At 46.7% G+C, this 22,818-nt stretch overlaps 1 protein-coding gene across 7 annotated transcripts in view; it reads right to left on the minus strand.

The window, feature by feature from the left end:
- The window catches only part of APAF1 (apoptotic peptidase activating factor 1), a 515,858-nt gene that overhangs the window by 411,375 nt on the left and 81,665 nt on the right, over nucleotides 1-22,818 (minus strand). For 6 of the 7 annotated variants that reach the window (XR_015059575.1, XM_085886644.1, XM_085886643.1 and 3 more), the window contains 2 exons: nucleotides 21,206-21,331; nucleotides 17,123-17,245 (listed from right to left, as the gene is read on the minus strand). Coding sequence is in view for 6 of the 7 variants with exons in the window: in XM_085886644.1 (XP_085742770.1) it covers nucleotides 17,123-17,245; nucleotides 21,206-21,331 (249 nt within the window). In the remaining variant the exon portion in view is untranslated. The remainder of the gene's footprint in view (nucleotides 1-17,122; nucleotides 17,246-21,205; nucleotides 21,332-22,818) is intronic. The other variant, XM_085886646.1, reaches the window with a different exon arrangement.

Below are 22,818 nucleotides of genomic sequence, written 5' to 3' on the forward strand. Positions count from 1 at the left end.
AATCACCTCCGATCAAGCTAAAAAAAAATTATGCGCATTATTGGATCATATTAGAATAATTTTAAGCTTGTGGAGCAACATTCTACTTTTTCCGACTTTTTTGGACCACCCTAATATACATATACATATATAAATATATACAGGGTGTCCCAAAAAAATGTACTCACAATTTGGCTCTTCATAACTCATTGAATTTTTCATTTCTTTTTGGATTAAATTGACCCTAATAATGGCAGAAGTACGACTAGATTTTGAAGAAAGAAAATTTATCATAAAGTGCTACTGGAAGCACGAAAACATCATGGAAGTGCAAAGACAATTTTGAAGACATTTTCACAAACATCCACCAACGCGATGCACCATTGCTCGCATCCGAGATAAGTTTGAAACAGATGGAACTGTGCATGACGTCCATAAGGAGCGTTCAGGAAGACCACGGTCATCAACCACTCCCGCAAAGGAAAATCAATTGCTGGAAACCCTCCACCGATCCCCACGGAAACCTGTACGACAAATGGCTTGTGAGACAGGAATCCCAAAGTTAAGCGCCCATTGCATTTTGAAGCGAATTAATTAGAAAAGTTACATTCCAAAATTAATCCACGCTCTAAATGAAGACGATCCTGACCGGAGAGCTGAATTTTGTGAGTGGTACCTGGGCAAATGCGAAGAAGATGCAGCATTTCCATCCAAAATTGTTTGGAGCAATGAGGCCAGCTTCAAGTTAAATGGCTCAATTAACCGACACAATTGCATGTACTGGGCTCCTGAAAATCCGCATGTTACTATGAAACACCATTTAAACTTACCAGGGGTTACTGTGTGGTGTGGGATATCAGCATTGGGCATCCTAGGGCCATTCTTTTTGACCAAACTGTCACTGGGGATGTTTACTTAAACTTGCTGCAGGAATTCGTCGGTCCACGTGTCGAAGGGATTTACTTTCAGCAAGATGGAGCACCTCCCCACTACCACCGTGATGTAAGGGCCTATCTCGAAGCAACTTTTCCGAACAGATGGATTGGGTGAAGAGGTAGTGTTGAATTCCCTGCACGTTCCCCAGACCTCACTCCAATGGACTTCTTTTTATGGGGATATCTCAAAGATAAGGTTAATGGCTCAAAACCAGCAACAGTGGATGAGCTGAAAGAGGAAATTGAAAGACAATGTCTTGCAGTTCCAAATGAAATGATTCATAACGCTGTTGAATCCATTGGTCCACGTTATCGGCTGTGTTTGGAACGTGATGGTCATCAGTTTGAACATTTTAAAACATGCATTTATCCATTTAACCATTAATCTTGTTTCCAAGTCAATAAACAACGCATTTATTATCATTTAAAGAGTGAGTACATTTTTTTGGGACACCGTGTACATATATAAATATATACATAAGAAACATATATATATATATATATATATATATTATACATATATGTACTATACATATATGTATATATATATATATATATATATATATATATATATATATATATATATATATATATACACACACATACACAACAGATATAAATACATATATATTATACATGTATATATTCTACATTTATATACATATATGTATTATACATATATATTATTTCCGAGTTTGTGGTTTTGTGTCGCACTATATTCGACTTTGTTCTGTGCTCGAGTAACGTGATATTCGGCTTACATTATCTCAAAGACCATATGAGGTGCATGAGACAAAAAAAGTAAATAAAATGGTTCTGAAACAGTGAAATCGTATTCCACTTACTGCATTAAAGTAAAATTACTACTGATACTCTGCATCAGTTCCTTTCTCAAACACACCCACCCCAACATGTCGCGCAGAGCACGGGTTATGCTAGTATATATTAACATCTCTCTCTATCGAGTGCAGCCTGCGGCTGCTGGTTGAATCATTGGTTGGGACGCGGCTATGCCTCTGATGCAGCGTCCCCCTTCTCAGTGCACTGGTACTCATTTTGTCGACCTCGGAAGGATGACAGGCTGAGTCAACCTCCTGGTGTATTAATTCAGTGGCCCAACGGCACTTGAACTCAGGACCCTAGGATCCCAAGCCGCTACCCTAACCACTAAGCCAACACCAGGCTATATATTTATATATTATACATATATACAAATATGTAAATATATTGTTGTGGTTACCAAATTCGCAAACCACCATTCAGGTCCCTTAGGTGAGATATCTCCGTAAGTATATGTGTAGATAGGCCCAAACCCGTTGTCTAGAGGGAATAAATGTTATTCATGCGTGCTGCGACTCTTCAGGATAGCCGTTTTTCTTTTACTATCTTTATTTTGGACCAACCGCCATTGTTACCACCACCAACCACAACATCAACCACCCACCGCGGCGCCGCTTCACGTCACACCTCGCAACCGTCGCATCGCCACCGTTCTTGCGCCGCTTGTGGGTACCGGTGTTGGACTCGTGCAGGGCGCGCGCCGAACAGCGTGTACAAAACCACGGATTTTCCGCTCCAAAAACGGATCAAAAACGACACACGCCCACTTTTGTTCCGTCCAATCGGTGAGCGAGGGGCGATTTGGCCCCGCCTCCAGGGCGTTGGAGGGCGGTCGCTATATGCAAATTTATGGATCAAAATGCATTCACGCCCACTTTTTCTCGGGCCAATGGGGAGCGAGGTGAAAGGTCGAAGGCAGGGGGTCAAAGGCGAAGCCACGGGGCTTATATAAGCGGCTGCGTTCGTCAGAAAAGTGGTGGTTGGTCGTCGTCGTCGTCGTGTGCGTTGGAGTCGGAGCGAAGAGGACGGAGCTGTGGAGAGGCGGCGAAGGCAGACGAGGGGGTGCTCGCGTCGTGCCGGGAGCTGCACACCAGGGAGGCCGACGGCGCGACCTGGTCGAGGTGGAGACGCTCGTCGCGGGACTCGAGACAGAGTAAAAATCCTCCTTTCCCCGAGCATCAGCAACCCCCTCCTGTTTCCCCCCGCGCTGAGATAGTGCGACCAAGGGGGCCCCTTTTCCCACCCCCTACCAGACACTGTCCGCGAGGCCTGCGGAGTTGAGGCACCATCGCCGCTCCGCGTCTCATCACCAGACGGGTAGGCCCGACCCGGTCTCGGCCTCAGGCCCGCCTCATCCTTGAGGGTGTTCTTTTTCTTGGTTTTGGGTATGTGTTGTCGGCGCCGTCTGTGAAGTAGAATTGTATAAGTGTTGCCGTGTGCTCGGTAGTCGGTACTAGCTCTGCATTGTGTCTTCGCTTTTACATTTGCTTTTTGTGTAAAATTGCATTGTGTTTCTCTTCTTTTCTATGTGCTTTTGGTGGAATTGTATATGTGTGCTTTCCGTTCATCGCGAATAAATGTGCTTTATTATTGAACTGTTCTCCCGCTTCGCTTTGTCTTTTCCTCTATTGAATCCCCATCTTACTTCACGTAAAGGGTTGGTAGTGGGCTGAATACGCCCGATAATTAATCGAACCGTCGAGGCCGACGATAACACCGCTCGGTTATCCCGATAGTACGGAACGGGTCGCTTAAGTGGCCCGTGTCCGAAGTCGACCTGCGGCGAGGTGCGATCGCCCGGTCTACCCTCTGTGTGGGTACTTAGGTAGGTCGAATTTGGCGAGCAACCCTATCCCACGCGGGGGCTGATTGGCTCGATCGCGGTGAGACCGAAAGGTCCACCCGTGACTGGTTCCCGGCGTTAGTCCGAGAGGGTCACGACTGGATTGTCCGTCCGGTGGGCGACGTGCCGCGATTCGAGTTACGTGGCCGTCGCACGCCGGCGGGCGCGAATCCGTAACACTGGTGTCAGGTCGTGCGATACAAATCCATCGCCCTCCTCGCGGCACTGGTCTCGGAGAACAGGAAAACGGGCTCTCCTGTCTCCAGCTAAATTCACGGGAATCGGTCCAGGGGTGAGAGAAGCGACCCCCGATTCCCTCCAAATTACGAGCGATTCAAATTAACCCTTCACGAGAAGCAAGATGGCGTCTCAAGGCGAGCGGGAGCCGGGGGTATTAGGTATGTGTCGTCATGTAGGATCCATGGCCCAGGTCGGTTCTTTTTATAATTATAACCCCACCACTAACTGTGGTCAGTGGGAGCGGCTTGAGCACGACCTTTGCCGGCAAACGGAGTCGCACAATGGCAGCACGGAGCGGGCTGATATTAATGGCACAGCACGAGGCGTGAGCTCCCAGTCACCGGTTCAAGGCACGTGGTCACGGCATGTGCCATGACAGGCGTGGCAGGATGACTATGCGAGCATTGGCAGACTTCAGGCACAATTGGGGGATGTCTTGGAAAAGGTGAAGCGTTATGAAGAATATATCGAGGAGGTGCAACGTGGAGTGGACGAGTCACAACGGCACGCAGATGCACTTCAGAAAAATTACGTGTACGGGGGGACACAGCGATTGGACGATTTACTGGAACGAATTCGGTGGCAAAAACATGACTTGGCCAATAGAGTCGACAAATTACGTGGGAAAAAGAATTTGGTAGTGTTTTATACCCGTCAGTTGGAATATGCGAAGAGCAAACTGAACAAAAGAATAGAGGAACAGCAGATTGGTATCTCCCAGGAAAGGAAACAATGGGAGGAAGAATGGAAAACCGAGCTCGAAAAGAAACAAAAGGAGCACGACTTGGAAGTAAAACAATTAATGGAAAAATTATTGGAGCAAGCAAGGCGGTTCAAAGAACTGGAGGGGAGAGTGAGGGAAATACAGTTGGAAGAGAAAAAATGTGAACACGATGAGTTGGAACAATTGAAGGAAGAGATAAGAACAGGCAATCAGGAAAGAGAAAGCCTAGAATGGAAGATAAAAAGAGGAGAGAGACAGCTCGAGGAAAGGGCGGAGGAATTGCTGGAAAAGTCAGAACAGTTCGAAGAACTGCAGGGAGAATTGAGGGAGGAAGGAGAAAGGAAAACAAAGCTCGAAAAGGAAAAACGCGAACAAGATGGGGAATTGGAACTACTGAAGCGAGAGGTAAGGGCAAGCCAGTTTAAAAGAGAAATCCTGGAAGGGGAGATTAGAATGGGAAAGGAATGGCAGAAAAAACTAAATGAATACAGTAAAAAAAGGGACGAATTGAGGAGGGAAGCGGTGGAAAGAAGAGATGAAATGAGTGAAGAAGCACGCAAATTGAGAAAGGAATTAGAAACAAAAACTTCTGAGATACTGAAACACGAAAACAAAGAAAGAGGATTACAAGACGAACTGAGGATGTTAAAAGAGGAAAGGAAGAGAACAGAGAATGAAACGTTAAGGAACCACACTGAGCAGATTGAACAAGTAGAAGCCAAAGCAAAGTCGGAGTGTGCGGAGATGAGAAAGGAATTGGAAAAGAAAGCTTCTGAGTTACAGAAACACCAAAACAAAGAGAGGGAACTACAAAACGAGTTGAGGATGGTGAGAGAAGAAAGAACGACAGCAGAGAATGAAACGTTAAGGAACCACACTGAGCAGATTGAACAATTGAAGCCAAAGCAAAGTCGGAGTGTGCAGAGATGAGAAAGGAATTGGAAAAGAAAGTTTCTGAGTTACAGAAACACCAGAACAAAGAGAGGGAACTACAAAACGAACTGAGAGTGTTAAAAGAGGAAAGGAAGAGAACGGAAAATGAAACTTTAAGAAACCACACTGTACAGATCGAACAGCTGGAAGCGAAGGCCAGATTAAAGAATGAGATGCAAGAAAGAGTAATGATGGAAGAACGAATCAGACAGGAGAAGGAAGTCAGCCAACTGAAAGAAATAACGAGATTGCAGAATGAGGAACAAGAAAGAGTACTGAAAGAACAAGGAATGAGACAGGAGAAGGAAATCAGACAACTGAAGGAAACCACGAGATTGCAGAATGAGATGCAAAAAAGAGTAATGAAGGAAGAACAAATGAGACAGGAGAAGGAAGTCAGCCAATTGAAGGAAACTATGAGATTGCAGAACGAAGAACGAGAGGAACAATGGAATAGAAAACAAAAAGAACATGAATCTGAGGTTGACCAATTGAAAGAAAAGCTGAGGCTGGAGTACGAGGAGATAGACAAAGAACAGCGAATGAAACACAAAATGGAGATGAACCAAATGAAGAAAACCATGAAACTGGATAAGGAAAGACAGGAGAGGAAACGAGGAAGAGTAATTAGACAGCAGCAAATGAAACACAAAATGGAGATTAACCAAATGAAGAAAACCATGAAACTGGAGAAGGAAGGACAGGAGAGGAAACGAGGAAGAGTAGTGAGAGAACAGCGAATGAAACACAGGAAGGAAATGAGCCAATTGAAAGAAACAATGAGATTGGAAAACAAAGAGCAGGAGGAACAGTGGGAGAGAAAACAACAACTATATGAGTGTGAAATTGAACAACTAAAACGGAGAGCGAGACTGGAGTCAACGGAGATTGAGGAGCTCCGGAGGGAGAACGAACAGCTAATGGGGCTCAGAGAGAAAGAACGACTCAGATGGGAAGGAAAAAGGAACCAGGAAGAGACAGAAATAAGGAACAAGGAGAGAAAATGTATAGAGACACGGGAGACAAGAGACGAGGTGAAAGGAATTGCGAGGGAGAGAAGAGAACAATTAAGACGGAAAGCAAGGATGAGGTACGCAGAGATCGTGAAAGAGCAAGGAGTGAAAAACAGGGAAGGACGGGAGCGACTTAAGGAGAAAGCAAGGTTGACCTACATAAGGATAAGGGAAAGACGCCAGAAAGAAGCAGAGACCAATAGACACGAAGAGACGACAGAAAGAATAAAATGTATAGAGACACGGGAGATAGAGGGTGAATTGGACAAGGTTAGTGACGCACACACACACACAGAGGTAGTGGAGGACCATGACGGGGAGCTGGTGGACTGGGTAGAGACCCAGTGCGAGCAGCTGGATGGCCTCCTCCAGGAACGAGGGGAGGGAGTATGCCCCCTTGAGGCGAGTCAAGACCAGGTGAGTTCGGTCGTGCTTTGCGAGGTTGAGGGGACGAGTGCTGCGGACAGGTGCACGGAGAGCTTGGGGGGTATAGAGGCCCCGGAGACCCTTGTGGGGACACAAATCCCCAGTGTGGTTGTCCCTGTGTGTGTGGTGCAAGGTGTGAGTGCGTCCCCGTGTGTGGAAGCGACACCGTGTGTGAGTGAGGCCGTGTGTGTGTGGATGAACCGGCCAGTGTGGATGAGGCACCGCGGGTGAGTGCCCCCGCGTGTGTGAGTGAGGCACGGAGTGTGGATGAGGCACCGCGGGTGAGTGCCCCGCGTGTGTAAGTAGTATGGTTTGTGTGAGTAGTGAGGCACGCGTGAGTGAACGGCCGTATGCAAGGGAGGCCGTGTGTGTGAGAGAGCGGTATGAGAGGGAGATGTCGGTTGGCATGCGGGAGCACGCAGCCGCGTCTCCCGGTGTGAATGTGATGGAATGGAGTGTGAGCGTCGTAACACGCAGGTGTGCGTGGGTCGAATGGCGACGACGGCGACAGAGGAACGAAAGCCAAGTAGCGGCTGTAGTTGTTTCGGGGACCGTGCCGGGTTCACCCAGCAGTGAGCACGAGGCCCGTGCTGTGCAACGCACGAGACCGCCACGTGCTCGCTTGCGAGAATGAAGTCCCGGTCCGGAAACGCACGCGGTGGATTTGCCGATCCCGCGGACGGACAAAGTTTAGGCAGGTAAACGGATTTGGACCGGACGGGTTCTCCACGCGATCGTGTGTGTTAAGCTCCAACGGGCAAAGCACATGTGTTCGCGTGGGGAACCACTCGAGACGTGGGGCTTGTGTTTTTTTTTTATGCGCACGGTGACGTCATGGCTGCACGTGTGGTTGGAATCCGGCAGGAGGGGTATCCCTGCCGGATGGTACCGTCCAAGGAGGGACGAGGTATACGTGCAGCTGCATGACGTCACGGGCAGGTGCAAAGTGCGCGAGTTGCCGCGCTGGTGCTGCGCATGAAAAAAAAAAAAAAAAAAAAACAAGCCTCACTTTCGGGTGCACAGGATTCCTGGGCAAGGGGTGGAAGACCCCCTTAACCCGGGGCACAGGATGGAAACTAGTTAGGGGGAAGGGTTAGCTTAGCTAGACCGACTTCATCGGGCAGGGGTAAGTCCTCATGGAGTCCGTGGAATGGATTAGTTAGAGGGATTGCAGCCAGATTTAGGTTGGGAATAAAATGATTTATTTGGAGACAGTGACAGACTTTGGATGTGCAGAGGGGATGTAGTTTAGCGACGTAGTGTTAAAAGGAACGTGCTGTAGTTTAAGGGACGACGTGGGAGCACGAGTTAGTTAGGGGGTGCAGATAGAAGGATGGCAGAGTTCAGCGGTGAGTGTGTTGAAGAGTTGTTGGTGAGTGAAGTGGAAGCATGTGCTTGGTGAGTGAGTGAGGCCAGCGGGTCTGTGTGTATGGAGCGAATGGGGAATGCATGGTGCGATGAGTGATTGGGGGGAGGAGTGACTCCCGCCCAAGGGACCCCGGGGTCAGTATAAAGTGAGTTAGGGGGTTAGTTAAATTGAAAAATGGAAGTCGTTTTGTTGTTGGTGGGGAAGTAGGCTCGAAACCCATTTGGAGGGGTGCAGGAGCCCTGTTGACGGGCTTGGGAGCGTGGCTGCGAAAGGTGAGTATCGCTGAGTGGGTACCCCGGGCACCAGGCTAGTCGGCCGTGGTAGGCCAAGGGCCCATGGGGGGCCGGGATAGCGTAGTGGGCACGGGTGCGCCTGCTTGGTGCGGGGGCCCGGGGCGCCATTAGCCGCGTGGGCAGTGTTGTGGGCACGGGTGACCCTCGGAAAGGGGCCCGGGAGGCCGGCCTGCCACGTGTGCGTTTCAGGGGAGGTGCCATGGGGGCACTCCCCGGTGTTAGGGAGCTGGTAGGCTCGGAGGCAGTGTAGTGCCCGGGGGTGCCATAGCGGGAGATTCGGCAGAGGGTCGTGCCTGCCAAAGGGAGCCACGTGTCCCAGCCAGGAGACCGTGTGAGGGCACGGAGAGAAAATTGGGGGGCGAGGCCCGAAATTGTGAGGACACCAACACAGGCGACGGGAATCTGGGTTTATAGAACCAATAGTTTAAGCGAGAGGCGCTTGTTGAAAGCCCCGGGGTAGTTTAACAGTTAAATGGTGAGGGTAGATTAGGAGATGTACCCCTCCGCACCATCCATCCCCTCGCTGTCGTTGTGGGCCGCTGGACCCACTTGGTGTTAAGATCGCCGAACTCTGGGGAGGCCATTCTGAGGCTTCGTTGGGCCTCGACACAGGACGTTAGCTCTCCCTTATTCCCCTCCGGGAAGGGAACGTAGGGGTTGGGAGTAGGCGAGGTGACAGGATAGGTTGGCCGAACAAAGACGATAAAGGGGGTTAGGGGACGATTTATAGAGGGGAAGTAAACATAAAAAAAAAAATTAAGTTGGGGCTAAATTGGGGTTTGACAAATTAAGGGAGTGGGTATGTACAGTGACAGGCAAAGGCGATAGGTGGGAGGGAGACAGGTAGGTAGGTCCGAGCCCGCCTTCCAAGTGGCCAGCACCACCGCACTCCCTCCACCAACCTCCACTGAACGGCAAAGGCTGGCCAGCTTCATCTGCCGGCTGCCTGTTTTTCTTCAAGGCCTGTGCCGGCCAGTTCATCTGCCGGCTGTGTTTGCCTGCAGCGGCCTTCTTCTGCGGGCTGTGTTTGCCTGCTGCCTTTGCCATGCCATGCCCACTGCCCAGGTTCACCAGCCCCGTTCAATTTTTGCTTTGCCCCCCCCCCCTGTTCATTGCCATGTGCGCCAGGATCAAGACAACAGTTTGCAAGCTGCAAGAACTGCCCTGTTGGCAGCTACAACACGGGCCTGCAGTGGCGGCCCGTGCACCGTGTTTGTGTTCATCCATCCATTCGTTGCGCTCATTGCGTGTGCCACTTGAGCTGGCACGGAGACTGCATTTGTGCAGCCCATGCACCGTTGTGGTTCACTGCGTTCAGTTCAAAAAGGAAGGCCTTGGACTGCGTGTGAGCAGCCAGCCACGTTCCCTGTCACCTCCATTGTTTTGAGCCAGAGACTGCATGCAAGCAGCCTGGCTCTCTGCTAACTGCTTTTCTTTTGCAGAGTTCAGTGATCCTGGGCCATGGTTTAGTGTAAAATTTGTAAGTTAAGGTTAAGATGTACTGTAAATATGAGTGCGCCCCCGGCATGTTTGTCTTAGCGCCGGCAATTTTATTTAAGTCGTCCGTGTGAGTGAGTTTGTTTAGGTAGTTACGCAGCCCTCAGGTTATTTATTTTGGGGACACGAATACCATGAATGTCGCACTCAGGGATCCGTAGGTAAAATTTACTCGGGGAAAACTACACATGATGGCACACGAGAATTTGACGACTCGGGACGAGTCTGTAAAAAGGGGAGGGGGTAGTGTTGTGGTTACCAAATCCGCAAACCACCATTCAGGTCCCTTAGGTGAGATATCTCCGTAAGTATATGTGTAGTTAGGCCCAAACCCGTTGTCTAGAGGGAATAAATGTTATTCATGCGTGCTGCGACTCTTCAGGATAGCCGTTTTTCTTTTACTATCTTTATTTTGGACCAACCGCCATTGTTACCACCACCAACCACAACATCAACCATCCACCGCGGCGCCGCTTCACGTCACACCTCGCAACCGTCGCATCGCCACCGTTCTTGCGCCGCTTGTGGGTACCGGTGTTGGACTCGTGCAGGGCGCGCGCCGAACAGCGTGTACAAAACCACGGATTTTCCGCTCCAAAAACGACACACGCCCACTTTTGTTCCGTCCAATCGGTGAGCGAGGGGCGATTTGGCCCCGCCTCCAGGGCGTTGGAGGGCGGTCGCTATATGCAAATTTATGGATCAAAATGCATTCACGCCCACTTTTTCTCGGGCCAATGGAGAGCGAGGTGAAAGGTCGAAGGCAGGGGGTCAAAGGCGAAGCCACGGGGCTTATATAAGCGGCTGCGTTCGTCAGAAAAGTGGTGGTTGGTCGTCGTCGTCGTCGTGTGCGTTGGAGTCGGAGCGAAGAGGACGGAGCTGTGGAGAGGCGGCGAAGGCAGACGAGGGGGTGCTCGCGTCGTGCCGGGAGCTGCACACCAGGGAGGCCGACGGCGCGACCTGGTCGAGGTGGAGACGCTCGTCGCGGGACTCGAGACAGAGTAAAAATCCTCCTTTCCCCGAGCATCAGCAACCCCCTCCTGTTTCCCCCCGCGCTGAGATAGTGCGACCAAGGGGGCCCCTTTTCCCACCCCCTACCAGACACTGTCCGCGAGGCCCGCGGAGTTGAGGCACCATCGCCGCTCCGCGTCTCATCACCAGACGGGTAGGCCCGACCCGGTCTCGGCCTCAGGCCCGCCTCATCCTTGAGGGTGTTCTTTTTCTTGGTTTTGGGTATGTGTTGTCGGCGCCGTCTGTGAAGTAGAATTGTATAAGTGTTGCCGTGTGCTCGGTAGTCGGTACTAGCTCTGCATTGTGTCTTCGCTTTTACATTTGCTTTTTGTGTAAAATTGCATTGTGTTTCTCTTCTTTTCTATGTGCTTTTGGTGGAATTGTATATGTGTGCTTTCCGTTCATCGCGAATAAATGTGCTTTATTATTGAACTGTTCTCCCGCTTCGCTTTGTCTTTTCCTCTATTGAATCCCCATCTTACTTCACATAAAGGGTTGGTAGTGGGCTGAATACGCCCGATAATTAATCGAACCGTCGAGGCCGACGATAACACCGCTCGGTTATCCCGATAGTACGGAACGGGTCGCTTAAGTGGCCCGTGTCCGAAGTCGACCTGCGGCGAGGTGCGATCGCCCGGTCTACCCTCTGTGTGGGTACTTAGGTAGGTCGAATTTGGCGAGCAACCCTATCCCACGCGGGGGCTGATTGGCTCGATCGCGGTGAGACCGAAAGGTCCACCCGTGACTGGTTCCCGGCGTTAGTCCGAGAGGGTCACGACTGGATTGTCCGTCCGGTGGGCGACATGCCGCGATTCGAGTTACGTGGCCGTCGCACGCCGGCGGGCGCGAATCCGTAACAGTATATTATACATATATTATTATTTATACACTGAATTATATTATACACTGAATTAATATATGTATGTATCAGGTCAGGTCAGGTATGGGAGCATGTGCCAGAACAGCGCGTCGCTGCGTCCACTTTCCGCCGGTACTCCAGGGGCCTCCGTCTGGCCATCCCCATCTCCTTGAGATGATGGTCAACCTGCTGCAACCACGAGGCATGTGGTCGGCCCACTGGCCTCCTCCACTCATGAGACTCCCTCGCTGAGAGAATATGGTGAGTAGGATCAGCGTCAGGAAAACGAGCCACATGTCCATACAGCCGCAACTGACACTCACGGACTATGCAGGTAACAAATCTCATCCGAGTCTCTCTCAGCAACCGCTCGTTGGACACAAAATCCGACCAGCGATAGCCAAGGATTCTCCGAAGAGACCTGGTACCAAAGGATTAAGTCTCCGTCTCAGATCCTTGGTCAGAGTCCAAGTCTCGCACCCATAGAGCAAGACTGGAAGTACCAAGGACCTGAAGACTCGGACTTTCGTCCTCCCGCACAGGTACCGGCAGCGCCACACCCCATGATCCAGTGAATCCATGACTCCCCAGGCCCGACCCAGACGTCTATTGACCTCTGACTCGCAGCCAGCAGAGACATGAATATCACTGCCAAGGTAAGTGAATCTCTCCACGACCTCAACATCCTCACCACAAACAGATACAGACAGGACAGCAGCATCCAAGATGTCACCGAAAGCCTGGATCTTAGTTTTGACCCAAGAAACCCGTAATCCCAACGGCTCCGACTCCTCATTCAGCACCTCGAGGGCCCTCAAGAGGATGTCTAAAGTCTCCGCAAAGATGACTGCATCATCTGCAAAATCAAGGTCCGAGATCTTGACATTCCCAAACGATGCACCGCAACTTGATCTCTCCGACATCCTCCCTAAAATCCAGTCCATACAAGTGTTGAAAAGTGTGGGGGCAAGTACACATCCCTGACGAACTCCAGTAACAACTGGAAATAAGTCAGAGATGGTACCACCACACTTCACAGCACTCTCAGTACCAGAGTAGAGTTCAGACATCAGATCGATCAGTTTTGGTGGCACCCCACGAAGACCAAGAATCCTCCAGAGGACATCCCGATTCACTGAATCGAACGCTTTACAGAGATCAACATAGGCTGCAAGCAGCCCCTGCCGAAACTCTCGTCTGCGTTCGGTGAGGACACGAAGTGCAAGGATACGGTCAATCGTTGACCTCTTTGGTGTAAAGCCTGACTGCTCTGGACGCTGGTGCTCAAGCAGATGGTGGCGAACCCTATCAAGAATTATCCGAGCAAAGACCTTGCCCGGCACTGAGAGCAGCGTCACCCCTCGGTAGTTGTTGCAGTCTTAGCGATCACCCTTCCCTTTCCAGAGAGGGACAACAAGGCCCCTCTTCCAGTCAGTTGGGATGATGCCTGTGTTCCAGGCAGAGCACAAAACTGCATGCAACGACACGAGTGCAGCATTTCCACCAGCCTTGAGAAGTTCGGCATGGATGCCACAGATCCCTGGAGCTTTGCCCCGTTTCAACTGGTTCACCGCAGCCCGTGTTTCCACAAGCGAAGGTGGACCACAGTTGATTCGAGGGTCAGCAACAGGGATTGTAACACCCTTGACGTCCAACTCGACAGCTGGGGGATCAGCCCGGTACAACCGCTCAAAGTAACCAGCCCAGCGGGCCTTCACTTCAGACTCCTCTGTCAAGAGCCTACCACTCTCTGCTCGAACTGCAGTGCTCCGAGGGATGGGCTTGGATGAACGTAATGCGCGAATTCCCCTGTAAGCGGGACGAGAATCACCTGTCCACAGGTGATGCTCTACGAACTCACAGATTCCTCGCACATAGGCCTCTTGTCCACCCTCAGTGCACGTACAGTTTTACGCCTCAGCTCCCTGAACAGCTCAGCTCTGCTATTCAGCCTGGCCCTGCGACTCTGGTCAATGGTATCCAGTGTCCCTTGAGAGACAAAATTCTTCTTTGCCCTGCGGTGAGCTCCAAGGCATCCACCGGCAACATCAAGGACGGTGGTCTTGAAGGCGTTCCACAACTCTTCAGGTCCCCCCAAAGCACCCAGACCCCCCAAGTGTCCACTCAGCCTGTTCGCAAACTCCTCAGCTACTCTCTCATCCCTGAGCTTGGCAACATCCAGCCTAGGCTGGGATGGTACCATTCTCCAGGACTTAAGTTGCAGCTTTAGAGTTGCTACAACAAGCCTGTGGTCAGTATTGAGGAACTGAGCACTCCGGTAGACCCTGCAGTTCTGGATCATCCTCCAACGACCGTTAATGAGGACATGGTCAATCTCTTTTGCCACACCGCCAGCGTTGGAATACCAAGTCCAGCGATGAGCTTGTGGGCGCTGAAACCATGAACCAGCCACCCTAAGTCCATGACTTCTTGCAAAGTCAAGAAACTTAGTGCTATTCTGGTTCATAGTTCCTGACCCATGGGGACCAACACACACCTCATAACCATCCCTATCAGTTCCAGTCGATGCATTGAAATCCCCCAAGACTAGAAGTGTATCTCGTCTGGGGCACTGATCAACCACAGACTCGAGTGTGGCGTAGAATGTGTCCTTCACGGTGAGATCACTCGCCTCAGTCGGAGCATAAACAGAGACCAGGGAAATGACACCTAAGGAGTGACGAATCCTTAATCTCATAATACGCTCGTTGACCGGTGTTACCTCAATTATCATTGGGGTCAGCTTGTTGGACACAGCTACAGCAACTCCTTGGGTATGGTAACCATCAGAGCGACCAGACCAATAGTTGTCACCACCCACCATTATCTTGCCGCAATCCGGTCTCCGAACCTCAGAGAGAGCTGCAATCCCGATGTCCAAATGCTTGAGCTCAGATGATAACAGAGACAGGTGATCATCCTCTCTTAGGGATAGGACATTCCAGGCACCCACCCGAAGGGACCGCCTCAGGTTAACCCAAGGAGACCGCCGTCTGGTGGACGACACCTCAGCACCACTCCGACACACTCTCCCGCAATCTGACCCAGGGATGTTACCCCGTGGTTTCCCTCCTATCATCAAAGATTGGAGGTCCCGAAGGCTTTGCCCCAATCCCGTCATCCGGTGAGCTGCCCTGCGAAGGGAAGCTGCACAGGAGGTACTCCCACGGAGTGGGTTTTCAAATTTTTTTGCGTTTTTGCGTTTTGCGGAATGAAGGGTTTTACGGTGGCCGGAGTGCAAATCCTGCCACCAACCTCCTAAAAAGAAGTGACCCAACTGCAGGAGGACGTCCGCAGACACAGTTGGGCACTAGATATGGATGGCCGTTGGCTCACAAGGAGCTCCTCCGCCCTTTGGCAGGTTTTGTTTTTAATCCTGCTGGGTGTCCATATCCAAACACCCTCCTCACCAGAAAACCTGGTGGGGGAGACGGTTTAGTCGCCGACAACCCGACCATGGAACAGGTCAGTACAGGTTTACATGGTACCTGTAGCAGGTCACAGATCGAACCTGACCTGACATTTAAAGGTGTCAACCTCCTGGTGTATTAATTCAGTGGCCCAACGGCACTTGAACTCAGGACCCTAGGATCCCAAGCCGCTACCCTAGCCACTAAGCCAACACCAGGCTATATATTTATATATTATACATATATACAAATATGTAAATATATATTATACATATATTAGTATTTATACACTGAATTATATTATACACTGAATTAATATATGTATGTATATATATATATATATATATATATATATATATATATATATATATATATATATATATATATATATATATATGTATGTGTGTATATACATACATATGATATATGTATAATATTTTCTTCTTCTTTTGGCTGCTCCCGTTAGGGGTCGCCACAGCGGATCATCAGGATGATCCGCATCGTGATTTGGCACATGTTTTACGCCGGATGCCCTTCCTGACACAACCCTGGTCGCCTCTTACGACACAGGGATATGGTACACCTATTTTAACCGGGGTATACACCGGCCCAGAACACTGGTACTCATTTCGCCGACCTCGGAAGGATGACAGGTTGAGTCAACCCCCTGGTGTTTTCGACTTGGTATATATATATATATATATATATATACATACATATACATATACATATATATATATATATATATATATACATATATATACATACATATACATATATATATATATATATATATATATATATATATACATACATATATATATATATATATATATATATATATATATATATATATATATATATACACATACATACATACATACATACATACATATATATATATATATATACATATATATATATATATACATATATATATACACATACATACATACATACATACATATATATATATATATATATATATATATATATATATATACACATATATATACACACACACACACACACACACACACACACACACACACACACACACACACACACACACACACACACACACACACACACACACCGCAGTGAAGCCGTCCAAGAAGCGGTCGGTGAAGCCATCCATGATATATGTCTATTAATCAAGTGCTGTTTAATTACCCGAAGACCGGGAAAACCCCAAAAAAACATGAGGACCCATAAGACCCGGAGGACCCAAAAGACCAAAATGACCCTGAGGACCCCAAAGACCCACCCAGAAGACCCAAATAATCAGGAGGACCAAAAAGACTCCGAGGACCCCCAAAGACCCAGAGGACCCAAAAGTCAGGGGACCCAGGAGACCCCTAAGGACCTTAAAGACCTCAAATACCATACTAGACCCTTCAAGACCCCTTAAGACCCTTAAGCTCCCTTCTACCTTTAAGATCCTTTTGACACTTGAGACACCATTAGTTCCTTCACCCTTCAGACCTTTACACTCCTGAAGTCCCTTTCATCATTAACATCATCTTGGATATTAACATCATTTCAACCCATTAACATCCTTCAGACAGATGAGACAGCTTGGACCCTTGACCATTTTGAGCTTAACACCACTTGGACCCTTTACAAACATTTGTCATCTTCTTGCAAAACACGGACTATACTTTTTTTTCAGGAAGTGATTGGCAAACTCGATCCACCCAGGGGATGGGTACTGTGCTTGTGTAAATATATTTTGAAAACTCAAACTCACTTTAATAGAACCGTCCATCGAGTTGGACAGGATGACTTCCTCATCTACAAGACAAAAACCTCTCACTTCTTCTTCAGAATGCTTCATCGCCATCAAACAATCACCAGTTTTCCACTTCCATACCTGGAAGAGAGTATCAGGGACTCAGTGGAACAGAATTGTTTTATCCAGATATCAAAAGTGGAACGCCACTCTTCGTGGCATCGTTTACACTCTCACGAGAGTTATAAAACAACATGTGGACAACCGCAAGGCTGAACTATAAACCTGTCTCAACCTCAGAAACCTGCGGGCACCTTATCAAGTCTGTCTGCTTGATATGCTCACGACATCTAAATTTAATGTTCTATTTTATATACGATTTTTGGTTTAAAATAATCGTTTTAACCTTTGGTGGTTTATCTTTCCATGGTGAGAAACAATCTTGCCGGAAATCAATGCATGTTGCTGCCAACAGACCCGGAGATTGGACTGCCCCTGTGCGTTTTCCAGAAATTTGCTGTGCAAAATCGTTTCCACCCGTAGAAAGTCAACGTCACAATAAAAACTTTCACTTTAAAAAAAATTTGACTTGAGAAAATTCAATATGGGCACATTCAATGAGCCGAGGGAGTTCTGTGGCGTATGAAGCAGACGCCGCATATAATACAGAAGTCTCGATGTAAATCTATCGTGGAAATGCCGCACAACTAACTATTTTTGCGGAAGCTGTAGCATCGGCACCGCTACTCCAATAAAGTTGAAACTTCACTGGAATGTCGGGGAGAAGGGGAACTGATGCGTATTGTTTCAGAGTTTTGATTTTTCAATCACCATGACAACCAGCTTGGATTTAACCGAAAATTTCAAAAATCTTCTTCTCCGAAACCGCAAATGCTATCGATTCGATTCTTGTCAGGTTATGATCAACTACCAATGGTGCAAAAAATTGTAGTAAATGACATCATCGGAGAAGCGGTTTTTCAGCCACATTGAGGTTACAAAAAAATAAAAATAAAAATTCCGATCAACACGAAACATTTTTTTTATGGCATCTACATCGCAATACAAACTTAAACACCAAATTCATTTTTGATCGGACACACGGTATGGCAATGACAAATAAAACAAAATTGATGAAAATTGATGTCATCGGTGACGCCATCTTGGAGTACTTTTCCATGTTGGTGTAACCTAAAAAAAGCTATTTCTCCAGAACTGCTGCTCCGATTAAGTTGAAACTTGCCATGCCATGTTGGGACAAATGGGAGCTGAGGCATTCTTTTTTTCCTAATTTTGATTTGGAATCACCATGGCAACCAGCCTGGATTTAAACAAAAACTTTAACACTCTTTCTCCGAAACTACAAATGCTGTTGCTGTGATATTTGGCAGGTTATGATCGACTACTCATGGTGCAAACAAGATTTTTAAGATGAAGTCATCAGTTATGTGGTTTGGCCGCAATGTTGGATCAAAGGTGAACACCTTTTTAAAATCTTTTCTTCAAATGTGTTCAGTTGAATAATGTGAAACTTGGCACACATGATAAACTTAACATGCGATATAACATGTGAAAATTGTGATGTCATAGGTCACTCGGTTTGGCTGCCATGTTGGATTAAAGGTGAACCTCTTAAAAATATTCTTCAATAGCATTCAACCGATTGATGTGAAACTTGGCACATATGATTGAGTACCCCTGAAGAATATATATGCTGTTAACGATGACGTCATACGTCATGTGATTTGAAATTGCCTCATATTGGACAAGGGACGCTTAGGTCCCTGCATCAATGCTCGCAGTTATAATTCGTATTCTTCAACAATTAAGACAAGTTGAGAATGCAGGTTAACGGGAGAACTATTTCCTGAATAACCTTCTTAAGAAGAACGTTGGTTATACCACCATAGCCCAAACTCTTTTTCATCTTAAAGATACAAACAATACAGATAATGTCTGTTTCATGAACAGGTGAGAAAAATCAAATCTGTAGATTTGGGTGCTTCAAAAAGTATGAAAAGATATATTAGTGACAGGAATGTTTCGAGCACGATTTGGGCCAATATTCACAAAAAAAACCCACTAATTTTAATGCAAGGGCGATGTTCGGAGGATCATGTATGTGAACTCCATCAACATGTATATGACTCAAGACAAACTGTTTATTTTCACTTTTCTTTAAGATGTTATTGATCATCTTCCATGTACCCTTGGCACAATTTCTGAAGATATTGAATTGACAAGAATAACACCTCGTTTTTGCTCTGCGCGGGAGAGACGGTAAAATGTTGCGGTTGCAAGTATATTTCATCTATTCAGTTGATTTTGCTTTGTATTTGTAAAATCGATTATTTTTCCAATTTATTGATCGACGGAGGGATTTTTTGGATATTTTCTTATAATTCACACGAATAAGAAACTGCATTTTGGTATATTAGCGTTGTGCAGTGCAGCGAGTATATTAATTAATTTATTGAATGCTAAATTTACGTCTTCATTGTTACACACCTACAGCCAATCAGTCAGTGCAAGATTATCTTTAAATATATTCAGGTTTTCATGAGACAATACACCAAATCCAGTTTGCCTAACGTGTACAAACATAGTTGGACAAAATAAGTGGGAGGTAAAAGTAAAGATCGGGAAATGATCAGATAGATCAGAAACAGCAATAGCAGAGACACACTATCAGAAGATACATTCGTAAATATATTATCAATTAAAGTTGCTGTCATGTGCTAAATCCGTGTCGGCTTTCTGATTGGTGGGATAAATGATTTTGAGAGTAGGATATCTAAAAGATCCTGACAGTGGGAATGTTAATGGTCGTGAAGCAAGTTTAAGTTGAAATCACCGATGATAAAACAATGCTGATTCTTAAGAGAAGGTGATGCTAACAAAGACTGGCCAGAATCTATGAACTCTGCACAATTGGAATTGGGGGTCTTGGATATCTCCCCGACAATAATTGTTTTATATCCACAATGTTTTTTTATAATTTTATATCTCAATAAACATACTTTCTGATAGTGGGGTGAAGAGTCGGATTTCTAAATTTGCACATGACACAAAGCTTGGAGGTAAGGTAGATGGCAGAGAGCGGTTGCAGGGTTGGGGTGGGGGGGGGAGTGATCACATTCAGGGAAGTAGAGGAACAATATTGATCCCAGGCCGAGCTAAACTAAACTATGAGGAGCAGATGAAGAAGACAGGACTTTATACAATAGAGACGACGCGATTATGAGGGGATGTGATGGAGATGTTTAGAATAATTAATTAAGGGTATCGAGAAAATAAGTGCAGAAGACTTTTTCAACAGAATGGACAATGACAGGACCAGGGGCCATAGCCTGAGAGTAAAGAGGAGAGTTAGGGATGGTGGTGAGACAGGGGTCCTTCACTCAGAGAGTACGGTAGTTGTACGAGTATATGGAATGGTCTTCTGGAAAGGTAGTGGAAGCAGAAATGGTAGGTAGGTTTAAACTGGAGCTCGACGGGTGCTTCGAGGTATTGGGGATAGAGGGGTACATGGATGTTGGCTGAAATGTGAGGGCATGACGGGCCTGAAAGCCTCCTCCTGCATTGAACTTCCTTCTAGTTTCCTTCCATGTAAACCATTTTAAAGACTATGCAGGGTATATGTTGGCATTTTTATTTGTTGAAGTTGTTTTTATAACTATTTGACTAAGTACTTATAAAGGTTATATAATTTATATTGTACTTGGGAAGGGGGGTTAAAAGGTCCAATAGTTTGATATTAACGGTATATCGATATGTGTGTGAACAGCAGGGTAATGTGCGTTTCGATATGTGTTTAAAACATCAGGTGGTTCAATATCAGCGGTCAAAAGGCAAGTGGTCAAGAAACAATTTCTACACTACAATACTGTAGTTTGTTGCATGCAAGAATGCTCAACAACTTCAGACATTTGAGAATGCATATCACCCTTGAACTGGCCTCATACAACTCATGAAACAATCCATTCAAGTTCAATCTCACAACATGTACCATATCAAAACACAACATCCTGAAGGCAGGTTCATAATTGTAGACAAATAATTTTCCTTATCATGGAATCCATCCAGTACCCCCATGCTTACCCTCAGGGAACCATCGTCTGAGCAGGACAGGAGGTAGGGATGTTGAGTCAGGAAGTAACACTTCCGCACACACTTCTGATGTCCATGCAATTCTCTGAGCACGTCTCCAGTGTGTACGTCACAAACCTAGAAAATGGATGGGGAAAGCCACACATCAGCACGTCACAGACCAACAGAAAAGGGAGCAGATCTCAGAACGTAGCATGAAAAGAAGGGTCAATCAAGGGGATGGAGGAGCTCTCTGGCACCAGAATGGTGTGCACAGTCAATACGTGTGCAGTAACGTAACATGCGTTCTATTATACATGTACACTATACAGTAAGGTAACATGCATTTCAAGATGTGAAGAGTAAGGTAACATGGGTTCCAATATATGTACAGTAAGGTAACATGCATTTCAATGTGTACAGTAAGGTAACCTGGGTTCTAATATGTGTACAGTAAGGCAAAATGCATTTCCAAGTATTATGATGTGATCTGATATCTACCTCATGTTATCTGGCATGTAGTACTGTGGTTTTAGCATCATACAATGTGGTGTGTGGTTGTACATTGTACCATGGTTTTAGTGGTTCAGTGCGGTGTGTGGTTGTGTGAGGGCTGAAAGATTTTTATCTTTTCTTTCATTTAAAACTTACTTTTAAATATCTTCTTTTGATTAAAAGTTGTTTATTTCTTGCTTTGAAGCTAAACTTTGTTCTATTAGTGTTCTGATGATTTGGGATATCACTTTGAATTGTATTTGGAGACATGGGCCAAGTAAAAACACTGCGCACAGAATATTTCCTACATTCATTCATTCTCTCATTTATTTTATTATATATATATATATATATATTTTTTTTTTCTGTGTCTGTCTCTGTCTCTGTCTCTCTCACATAAAGTGAAGATGCTGTGTTTGAAATGCTGATGTCTTGTAAAAGTTCCACAATAGGGACCCTGTTGATTGCTTAAACCAGAGAATGACTCCCATATACGGTGCTTCTCCGGACACACATCCTTATCGGCTTAACCATGATACGTGCTCTGTGCAAGAACAGATTGAGCCACTAACCATGAGATGTGCTACACTCAGGAATAAGTTGGTTGAGCCACTTACCACAAGATGTGTCTTGCTCAAGAGTACTTTGCTAAAAATGAATATAAAACCAGGGGTGACTGAAGATAGACAGAGCAGTTTGTTATATTTGTTCTCGCATTCTGTTCGACTTGTGCACAGGTGTTTGGTTGGCTGTTTAATGGATTGATTAATGATTAAAAAGAAATTATAGACCTGTTCTTGACTTCTTGTGCTGTGTGTGAAGGTAGATTATCTTTGCTGTGATTTTAAGCCATTATATTTGTTGATGATGGTCTCTCCCCTAATTACATCATTGTAATTCAAGCCCCAACAGTTGTATATGGTACCATGGGTTCAGTGAGGTGTGTGGTTGTATTGTTGTGGTGCCGGGTTCGGTGGCGAGGACGACCGCTAGACGGAGCAGTTGGACCGTCTCCCACCGAACACCGGAATTGAAGGTAGTCACCCCGGATAACTTCGGAGTCGACGGGTCGCGAAAAGGACCGTGGTCGCCAATATTTCGACGGCGTGAGGTAGGGTCCACTTGTCTAT

Source organism: Eptatretus burgeri, chromosome 6, assembly GCF_056783735.1.
Source record: "Eptatretus burgeri isolate ZD-2024b chromosome 6, Ebu_testis_v1, whole genome shotgun sequence".
Lineage (NCBI taxonomy): Eukaryota > Metazoa > Chordata > Myxini > Myxiniformes > Myxinidae > Eptatretus > Eptatretus burgeri.